Source organism: Amblyomma maculatum, chromosome 11, assembly GCF_055883805.1.
Source record: "Amblyomma maculatum isolate TAMU_Amacu chromosome 11, ASM5588380v1, whole genome shotgun sequence".
In the NCBI taxonomy this organism is placed as follows: domain Eukaryota; kingdom Metazoa; phylum Arthropoda; class Arachnida; order Ixodida; family Ixodidae; genus Amblyomma; species Amblyomma maculatum.
Genome location: NC_139354.1, coordinates 53,282,447 through 53,293,927, shown reverse-complemented (window position 1 = coordinate 53,293,927; position 11,481 = coordinate 53,282,447). Strand labels below are relative to the sequence as shown.

The 11,481-nt window shown below is 45.0% G+C and overlaps 1 protein-coding gene across 1 annotated transcript in view; it reads left to right on the top strand.

Moving 5' to 3' along the window:
• LOC146173819 (zinc finger protein 711-like) overlaps positions 1–953 on the top strand; it is a 25,174-nt gene extending 24,221 nt beyond the window's left edge. The window contains exon 4 of the mRNA XM_084583836.1: positions 316–953. Within this exon, the coding sequence (XP_084439962.1) occupies positions 316–715 (400 nt within the window). The 3' untranslated portion in view covers positions 716–953. The remainder of the gene's footprint in view (positions 1–315) is intronic.
• Positions 954–11,481: the final 10,528 nt, after the last annotated feature.

The following is an 11,481-nucleotide window of genomic DNA, read 5'->3' as shown; positions in this document are numbered from 1 at the left end:
AGATTTTAAAAACATTCTCAAAGTAATTTCAAGAATGTTTTAACGCGACAGAGAAATTAGAGAACAGCGAATGAACGGAACTCTTGAGACATCTGTTCCATTCATCTGCTGTGCTTAGTCTCCTCTGTCACACTACAAGCGTTTCCTAACAACAGTGGACGACAGAATGCTTGCTTTGCAGCCCTCCTTACAGATTGTAGTTGGAGAGACATAACCGGCCATTCGTAAATGATGCATAACGTACCGGATACTTTCGTGTTCTGCAGCATCCTTTCAAGTTAACATGCATAACGTAAGTGTCCCTTCTCCATGCAGAAGCAACGTTGCTACCCACCAGCGGACCCATACGGGCGAGCGGCCATTCATGTGCGACATCTGCGACAAGCGCTTCATAACACAATACGAACTCACCCATCACGTGCGGATCCACACGAGGGAAAGGCCTTTCGTATGCGCCGACTGCGGGCAGCGGTTCGCCCGGACGAGTTATCTGACGCGCCACCGTAAGTCACGGCATCCCGTTGACGGCAGGGTTGCCTGGCTCACGTGTACCCTTTGTGGAAAGCAGTTCTCTAGGCGAGATTCCCTCAAAGTGCACGAGCTGACTCACAAAGGAGAGAAGCGCCACGCCTGCTCTCTGTGCGGAGCAAAGTTCACAACGCGGAGCAATGCAAAGGCTCACGAGAGAAGAGTGCACGGTCGCCAATCGCCGTAATTTGCCGCGCAGTCCCTGGAACCCTCTGCTGCAACGCCCGTGGGGTGTGAAGAGGCTCCGGGAGAAGGCGCACACCACGCAACCACCGAAGGAGACCAAGCCCAGTGCAGCGATGAGTGACTGTGGGACTCCTGTGTAGGTATACCCACTCGCCAAGGAAGAAGTGCGTCAGTTGCAGAGCCAGCAGGAAAGGTTGAAAACTAAATAGTGAACGAAAAAATAAATCTTTGTCCCTTTCTATTATCGAACAGCGTGGAAATAATTCGGGACGGTCAAGTTCCAAGACCAAGACTGGCGGAGCCGAAGGACGGCGTAGAGCCAATGTACGCGCAAGGGAGAAAAAGCCGCTTATTTGCAATGGGGAATGTGATCGCCGCGAGGGTAACAGGTAATTTGCATTCAAATAAGAAACTAGCAACAACCGCAGAAACACAAAACAAGCGGACGAAATTACTCCTTTGCGGAAGTACAGCCACCTTCGTTGGGTCATCTGGTTAGTGAATAAAACTGAAACTAATTACTCAATACCTTTTCTTAATTGTAACTTTTCAAACAACTGTGGCTGGGTGTCTTTAAATCCTTTCTTTCGGTACACTTTCAATTCAGCGCCTCTGTCCACATATAAAGCAGGCTGGGGCGGATGGCACCTTGGCATCCTGTGATCAATGGTGCTGTTTTACCTTTCCTATAGTTCTTACTTGGGATCATGTTTGAAGCGCTGATATCAGCAAGGGAATGAGGGGGGAGGGGGGTAAAGGCCAGTTGGTTTTATTTTAAAACGCGCTACTTCTTTCACTCATGAAAAAAGTCTGTAGTCACCACTACTTCATTAACCCCGCCGGGGTGTTGCAGTGGTAAGACGCCCGACTACTGTGCTGGAGTACCCGGGTTCGAACCCAGCCTCGGTGGCTGCGTTTCGATGGAGGCGAAACGGAGTGGCGTCCGTGTGCTGTGCGATGTCAGTGCACGTTAAAGAACCCCAGGTGGTCGAAATTTCTGGAGTCCTCCACTACGGCGTCTCTCATAGCCTTAGTCGCTTTGGGACGTTAAACCCCACAAACCAACCAACCACTTCTTCATTACACTCTGGCCTGTTTGTTTTTCTGCGATATGAATATGGGAGCATATTCTTGACGATACTGCCTATTCAACGCTTTTGCTTTGAACGTGCTCTCACTAACCGTGTTGCTACCCTTATAGTTGGTTTCTTATAATTTTCAGTACTTTATATTGTTGTACTTTTGAGTGCAGTTTGAGTGTCGCAACAAGACTGCTGTTATTCTTGACCTTGGATTTCCGACCCAGACTGTTATAGACGTGGGACTGCCGACCTCAGTAAAGGAAAAAATCTATTCCGCCTACGTTTGGCGACTCAACGGAAAAGTGCGAGCAGGCGTGCGTCTTAGGTATCTATATATCGGCTCACACAGACATTTGGAATGTTCAAATCTTTCTTAATTGAAAAACATTTTGTACCTCATTACGACGAAAACCGGCATGGACGTCTGGCGTGACCTACAAATCTCACGAAACATCACAGCGACGGCAAGAAAGATGAATGCATGGCTTCATTAAGCGGCCGTATGAAGCACACACCAAGCCGAGCATCCATGACCTTGGATTCAACTATACTCCGTTAACTCCGTTTCATACATCAGGTCACGGTGTAAAAATCAGGTGCAACGCAGCGAAAGCCACGCAAGTAGTCCGCAAGAAAAAAAAAGGAGGCGTATCACTACGCGCTCGTTTTGTGGCCGACTGGTTCCTGCAGAAACGTACGGGCTCTATTCTGAGCATACACGTTTGCAATAACTTGCTTCGCGTGCCTAGACATCTTAGCAGTGCGGATCTTGTAGAATAAAATGTGCACCGAAGAACCATCTTCTCAAAAAGAGATGCGCAGCGCGGAGGGCACAGCCAGCGCCATCTAGTTGCACAGCTGGCAAGGTTTCGGGGCAGCGAAAACGCGACACGAACGAGAACGGCATAGAAAACATACAAGTTCTCCAAATCCGATCCTTTCTCCCTAAAAAAGGTGCTCTTTATGAAGTTGATGACAAATGTGAGATGTATTAAGCTTGCAGACAAAATAACTATTATTTCCTCTCGTCAAGAGCAGGCACTATTTTTCATCGCGGATGCGAAGAGCGCAAACAAGAGCTGTAGCTTTGGCAGTGTTGCACTTGATGTATGCAACGAAGTATAGACGCGTAAACCACCGAAGCCACCACCGCCACTTCAGACACTTATCGCATCATTCGTCGCTTAACACTTGCCACTGGCCTACCTTATGTGACCCAAATTTTTCGGACATTCCTGTTAACACTGTAACGCCACCTTTTGTCACACAGCGTCCCACGAGCTCTCACACGATTTCCCTTGCACAGCTGGCAAGGTTTCGGGGCAGCGAAAACGCGACACGAACGAGAACGGCATAGAAAACATACAAGTTCTCCAAATCCGATCCTTTCTCCCTAAAAAAGGTGCTCTTTATGAAGTTGATGACAAATGTGAGATGTATTAAGCTTGCAGACAAAATAACTATTATTTCCTCTCGTCAAGAGCAGGCACTATTTTTCATCGCGGATGCGAAGAGCGCAAACAAGAGCTGTAGCTTTGGCAGTGTTGCACTTGATGTATGCAACGAAGTATAGACGCGTAAACCACCGAAGCCACCACCGCCACTTCAGACACTTATCGCATCATTCGTCGCTTAACACTTGCCACTGGCCTACCTTATGTGACCCAAATTTTTCGGACATTCCTGTTAACACTGTAACGCCACCTTTTGTCACACAGCGTCCCACGAGCTCTCACACGATTTCCCTTTGCAAATTACATGTGGAGGCAAGCTCAGGACACGGATTCCTACCAACGACACAAGTGCTTCCATTTGTAGGTTGTCACACGGATGTTTTGAGCGAACCTCCCAGAAGCGGAGTAAGGCACGGCAGTCTGCGTGGAATACGCATACATACATTAAAATATACATGTCGAAAACCTCACTCGAAAGAGCTTTCACCCGCGGCACCATAATGTTTTAACACTCATGCCTGTAAGCAATATATCTTAAAGGTCCTCGAAACACTAAAACCAGAAAGAGAGCACGAGCGGTAGGTATCCCACCAACCATCTTTGGGACGCAAATCTTTAAGCTACCCTCCTTATGATTACACATTTGGGCGATTGAAAATGATGCTCCTCCTCACCACACTCAAGTAGGTCCCGCCGGCGTGCAAGAAAAAGGTAGCGACTGCACTCCACCACGCCAGCGAGCGCGTCAACTAAGCCTAAATCACGTCATAGGGGAGCCTTGCGGCGATGTGTCGCCCAAATCGGTTGCGAGCGCTTGTCAGGAGTACTTATTAAAAGTTATTTGAAAATTACAAAGAAAAACCACCTCTGTAGAGTTTTTTGCCGTAGTTGTTGTCGTCGTGTATGCGTTGGGATATTTTGGTCACAGATAAAAACTCCGATGAAACAGTAATGGCTACATAGACGAAACTGTACACAAATTCAAACCGATGACCGTTTCGTTCGGCGTCTTGCTAGCCACTGGTTTTCGCCGGCGATTGGCCGTATTACCCTCTCCAGGCATTCCCTTGTTTTTCTTTGGTTTAAGGGGTCCCCCACTTGCGTTTGCCCTTGGAGCCTCGCAGTCGCGACGCTCGTTCGGCGATGTCCGAACAGAGGAATCCTTCCTCGCCTCCTCGGTACCGGCTCGCGGCATCCTTGTAGGCTCTAATTTTAGGCAGGTGGGCGTCCGCGTCTGGTTAGGCCGCCAGCGCGTACACATGCCCTGGCCCGAAGTCTTGGGCGCTTTAAGGGGCGACGAGCTGCTGGTCGACCAGTCGGCAGTAGCACGCACGCACGCACGCACGCACGCACGCACGCACGCACGCACGCACGCACACACACACACACACACACACACACACACACACACACACACACACACACACACACACACACACACGCACGCACGCACGCACGCACGCACGCACGCACGCACGCACGCACACACACACACACACACACACACACACACACACACACACACACACACACACACACACACACACACACACACACACACACACACACACACACACACACACACACACACACACACACACACACACACACACACACACACACGGGAGTGGCCGCTCGGCCGGCGATCAGGGTAACGAAAGCACACGTCCTTCGGATCTGGTCTTTTTCCGTTTTTGTCCCTGACATTTCTTGCATTAGAATATTACCGCAGAAAGCATCACCGACTTCTCATTCGGCGAACTTTTTTTTTTTTGTTTAGGTAGGTTTTGGGGAAGGAAGAGGCAGTATCTGTCTATTTCGGTGGACAATTACCTGCAGTTAATTTGTAAATTGTTTTATAGGGAAGTAAAGGCGCAGCTCATCTGTCACAGATCCCGATGGAAACCTGAACCGCACCTGCATATATTTACTAACACGTTTCGAACATTTCAGACAAAACTCGATACTATTAATCAAGCGAAAACTGGGGTACAGTAGTGAGGTGGTCTTTGGGTAAAACGAGCTGTAAACGCTTCGCATTATATATATATATATATATATATATATATATATATATATATATATATATATATATATATATATATATATATATATATATATATATATATATATATATATATATATATATATATATATATATATATATATATATATATATATATATATATATATATATATATGCTGCACTCTCTATCGACGAAACTAGGTGGATAGTGCCGACATGAAGATAAATGGAGCACCTTGGGATAAACTATTTGCCCACCTCAGTTAAAGCACGGGGGGTGAGGAAAGCTTTATTTCTGATATATAAATACGCCGAGGCAGGCTGTTTTTATCCAGAACGCATATGCGGTCCTGATAGTTTCCAAATAAAAATGAAAAGACGCGCAAAAGAGCCGATCGCCCGGACGATTCGCCTGTCAAACACAAGCAGTATATGCAAGGAATCGCTACGCACTATTTACAACACAAAAGTATGGCAAAAACTTTTAGTGTCCTTACCCCTTTAAGAAATTTCAAGGGGATCGCGTGTTGAGAATTCCGCGCAACATGACGAGAATCAATCGGCTCCTGCACCAGTAGCGGTCAACATTTGTGTTAGATTATTCGTCAACATCAGTCTCATATGTGGTACGAAATGATAGAGTAATAAAGTTCCTCGAATCCCCTTTTCCCCAGCCGCGTATTCACTGCTACTCTAATATATCGTTAAATAACATTGTGCATATCAAAGTAAAGTTTCCTGAAATACCACAGCTTTCCCCTCCTTTATGTTTGCAAGAGGCAGTCGGCAAAGCAGGAGATAGTGGAAAATTCGTAAAGTTGAAACAGCTAACTTTATGTAGCATTGAATTATAATGCGTGCATGATATACATTGATATTATCATTTCAGCCTGCTGATACAATTATACAGCGCGGAACAGAAGGTGAAATTAACTTATTTATACATCTTTTGAGCTAAAGCTTTAACCCCACACAAATTGAGCGACTGCGGTGGGGATGATAACACTCTGGAGTTGATCGAGTTATCATGAACTTACGCTTGAATTTGTGAAATGGTATAGGCGCTGACTGTTTGAAACATACCTAGTATTAAGCACCTGGGATTTGCGCGGTAAACTTCTATAAACAAACGAATGCAATTGTTCAATTTTGACGGTTAAATGGTAACATCTGCATTAACAGCCGCATCATAAAGTTAACCTATAACCTGGCCCCAAACAGACCTGCGGTAAACCGAGGAGATTCCACGCCTTTAAAGTTGAGATGTTAATCGTCAATTACTTTTGTTAGTGCCCTCAAATCCTATCAATCCTAAACGCTCATAAACTCGTTTCGCAGGTATAATTGCCTCAGTATGTTTACCTTTCGTGCGGGGTCAAGGAAAGAGGCGGTCAGCTTTATGAGCTTTCATCCGGATCCGGTGAACTTTGCCCTGTGGCCCTCTGCTGCTTTTGACGCATCTTTAGAACAAATTTATGGACAAAATATTTTTGTGAAAAACTTGCCGCAGGTACAGTGTGGCTAACTGGTATGTACCAGTTGAGCTCGAGGTCACGATCTTTATCTCGAATTGCAGGAGCCGCATTATGATGGAAGCCAAACTCAAAAAAGGGCATGTGCTTCGCGATCGATATGCCTGTCCGAAGTGCTCTAAATAACCCACAAACTGTTTTGGGAAGTATAACTCCTCATGAACTATATAATCTGTGCAAATATAAAGTACTCATATCATACATACGTAACGTCATGCTATACTGGCTAAATGAAGCTGCAGGTGTTGTACTGCCCCACAGTTGCTTTGTGTGGAAGATATTCGGTTAAAAGAAACTTCCATGCATTCACTCCAAGCCATATTTTTTTTTTTTTTTATGCAAAGAACCACACCCGCTGAAAACAATAAATGCTGTTTAAGCATATGCCACGAGCTGTGTCAGCACAAGGGTTTCACGAAGCCGTAGATGGATGGACTAAACGTTAATGTCCAAGAGATAAGGTGATCTACCCACCCCCCGACACGCAGGTCAAGGGGCGGGTGCCGCCGCCTCAGAGGCAGGCCGGGAGGTCTTGGGTCCCAGCAGCCTCTTCAGCCAGTTGGACGAGTAGGAGCTGGAGCTCAGGGTTCGAGCTGCGCAGCAGGGTCTCCCAGGTGTATCTACTGTCTATATTGTTCGTCCTCCTGGGTTCCGAAGCCGTAGAAAAAAATTGACGCCTTTTCAACCATTGGGGGTTAAATAGAGAGAAAGAGAAAGAAAACTGCTACTCGTTGCGCCGAACACGCGCCCCACCGAATCCATCAGTCCATCTCTTCTCCCCTTCAGCTGCGGCAAAGCGGAGAGAACCACGGCGGCGACAACTCTCGGGCGACAGAAGAGCCGAAGCGGAGAGGAATAATGAATATATATATATATATATATATATATATATATATATATATATTGCCGACGATTACGTACCTTCCTAATGTGAAATTTTAGAGCAGCTCATTAGCTGTTTCAGCTTTTAGATAGATTGAGACAAAGAATTTGAACAAGACATGTATTACAGATATTTTTTTTTTCACACATATTTAAGAAACAAGAAGTTCTTGACTGTCATGAAGGAAACTTTGTGGACCGGAAGGTCATAGAAGGCAGCTCGTGGGCCCATAGGAATGTTGTGCGGCGAAGAGGCGTAATTCCGTCTCCTCAACGGTAGGGTTCCGCAACTTCTTTCTCCTCACTGGTTGTCTCTCAGCAGGTTAAACGGTGATTGTTACTGAGAGATGTGTTTGAATGCAACTTAAAGGCGACATACACTCACTGAAGGCAGAAAATGGTAACTGTGAAGGTAATTGAACAGTGTTGCCGTTGTCATGCCGTTACTTCGCAGCTCTGTTCACGGCAGGTTTTGCGACTAATAGGAATAAGAATTTCACGTAATGCAACCTAAAGGGGAACATACCCCAGGAGAGATCTTAGTAGCTTAATTAACGTTGCTATTTTTAAAAAAATCAGAAAAAGAAGTTGTATTCACATGATTCGAAGAGATTTATTATTCGCTCAGTGGTTAGGTAAGTAGTGTCAATCCATTGCGCCACTGTGTTCTTTGTTTTTTTCTTTATTGCCTGACTTTTGCAAGACAACACAAACACACACAAGACATTGATATAATAAGCTTGCCAGGGACTGGCTTCGTCGTCCTAAAATTCCTTTTGGATCATTTTAAGGTTAGATCCAATAAAGATAAGTGGAAAGGAACTGGCTTATCAATTTTTGCCATTGCGCCACTGTGTGAAAGGCTTTAAATGCGCTCTAATTCATTTTTACAATTTTTCCGTGATCTGGTGCCATGTGACGCTGCTCAGAGGACCATATACCCTAACGGAATTTGATTTATAAAAAGAAAGGAGAAAGTATGCACATAAAATCCTACAGGCCGATTACCATAACATCTGTTATGTACAGGCTGGCCATGCAGGCGGTGAAATTAAAGGTGCAATTAGCATGAGTAGAAAGTAACAAGATACTCGGAGAACTTAAGAACGGCTTTAGAAAAATGGTAGGCGCTTAGATGATAGCCTGTTCGTGCTTACCCAATGCATCGAAATATCTAGAGTGGAAAATAGACCTTTGTATTTGCCGTTCCTGGACATAAACGGGGCGTACGACAACGTAAACAGGGAACTCCTGTGGAACATATTAAAAGAAGAATGTATCGGCTATCAGATAGCAGAGTTCCTACAGGAAATATACCGGGATAACAAAGTAGAAATTACATGGGAAGGCATAAGAAGTACGGAAGCTGTCAAGGTATGCAAAAGATAAAGACAAGGTTGTCCTCTATCACCGCTGCTGTTCATGCCTTATATGATAAACCTGGAACGGAGGATACAAGAAAGTAACTAGGTTTTAACCTGTCATATAGATTAGGCGGAAAGGCGGTAGAGCAGCGCCTCCCCGGTTTGATGTATGCAGGCGGTATTGTGCTGCTATAGCTAAGAGTCGGGAAGAATTGCAAACTCTAGTTAAGTATTACGGCTTCAGTTTTAGCGCAGTTAAGTCGGGTCTGATGATTTTCAACGGCTCCACCGATCAGTGTCTTAAAATACAAAGCCATGAAATACCCAGAGTGGCAGAATATAAATATCTCGGGGTATGGGTAAACGAAGGATAGGCATATATTGAAAAGCATGAGCAATCACTTAAGGCAAAAGGGCGAATAAATGCCTGGATAATGAAGCATAGGGCATTGTGGGGATACAACAGGTATGAGGTTTTGAGGGGTACTTGGAAATGAATTATGGTTCCCGGGCTCACTTTCGGAAATTCGGTTTTGTGCTTAAAATCAGAGGTACAGTCGACATTGGAAATAAATCCAGAGAGCCGTCGGACGATTAGCACTAGGTGCCCACGGCAAAGCCACAAATGAGGCTGTAGAGGGAGATATGGGCTGGGCATCTTTCGAAGTACGAAAAGCTCAGAGTAAAATATGGGGAACGCAATTGAACAGTATCGGATGGGCAGCTAAAGTATTTAAAAATCTATATCTAAAAAGCGTTGACACACAATGGAGGAAAAAAAACTAGGAAACTAATCAGTAAGTATACGCTGGTCACAACGACAAAGAAATAAAGAGCGTTAAGCAACAGGTGAAAAACGCAGATGGTAAAAATTGGATAAATGCTATGGAAGCGAATCAGAGTGTAGAACAATATACCGAAAGTGGAAAAGGCAGATCAGGAAGGAAGCTTTCTTTGATTACTCAAGAGGCAGTACCTTTTGAAGCTAGATCAGGGTGTCATAGAACACGCAGCTACAAAAAGAAATTTACCAATGAAGATGACGCATGTGCAGTATGTGGTAACTCCAGTGAAACAATTTACCATATTATACTCGAATGTAATGGTATCAATCCGGAAGTCGATGCAGGCGCAGTCACTCTTCCTGAAGCTCTGGGGTTTAGAGATAACAATGGCCGGGTGAATAAACCGGCGGTGGAAACTATCAAAAAACGACTGGACGATTGGTGGCTTAAAAGCAGAAAAGTGACATAATGTTAGTAATGTAGAAACAAAAATTCAATAAATATTGGTATAGTTAACCAATCTAAAACAATAATTAAGATATATGGAGAAAAATGAGCATGATAGCAACTGCTACCACCCCGTTTCAAATGGGACGCTCCTATATTCCATCCATACATCCAACCATTGAGAGAACGGAATCAAGCGGCGAAGAGATAGCGACAACTGACTTATGCCGCTTACGTCGCTAGCGAGTCGAGTCAACGTAGCTCTGTGCTTCGGCTTGGTATGGTTTGGTTTGGTTTTGGGGTTTAACATCGTTAGTTTAGTGAGGATGGCTATGGTTTAGTGGCTGTTATTTCCCTCACTGTAGAAATGCATTTTCAGATAGGTTCTGTTAGCCTGCATTTCCTGACCTGTACGTTGCAATAGTAGCTTTTGTACCAATATTACCAATGACAGCTTTCCTGTTCTGGACCATAACTGCTGCTCATCAAGCTTCAGTATGCACCAACATGCACACATATGTGTGCAGTGCAGTGGCCTTACAGTTCATCGCAACCTCTGCATCATATTCATTCCTTTTCCAACAGCGCTGCATGAATCCACGGACTACAGCTGAAGCACGGCAGATGCGACGAGTGAACGGTATCCATGGCCTTCCTCCAAGCGTCAGTCCGTCAGTACTCCTCTCTGCCCTGAGCAATACAAGTTACCCTTGCTAAGGTAGCCGCGACAGTGGCTGTGTAGTTTATGTATAACGCCTCTTTTGTTACATATCATTTGTCATAATTCGAAAAACAACGTCATGCTATTTTTTGTCTCTAAGTGTTGTTTCTCGCCTTGTGTATTTTTATTTTTCTGTACTGTACACATCGCCTAATGTGTGCCAAGTTTTGTCAATGTCTTCGTCTACATCTCTTGCATCTCTTATGTGTTTTATATGCATCAGAATAAATGTTCATTTCACAAAGCACTTAGCATCTTTTCTGCAATGCTGTTTTGCAAAGGCTGCGGCGCAGCTGCAGACCATATAAAACTAAAATTATGCGCCAAAAGGGCAGGGCGCCGCGCATGCTAACATTCAAATCGCGCGCCTTTCACGAAGACCGGAAGTAGTTGCCGCCGGCCGCTTGGCTTGGTCGCTTGGTCTGGTGGCTTGGTGGCTTGGTGCTTGGTCGCTTGGTTAGCTACACGATCCTT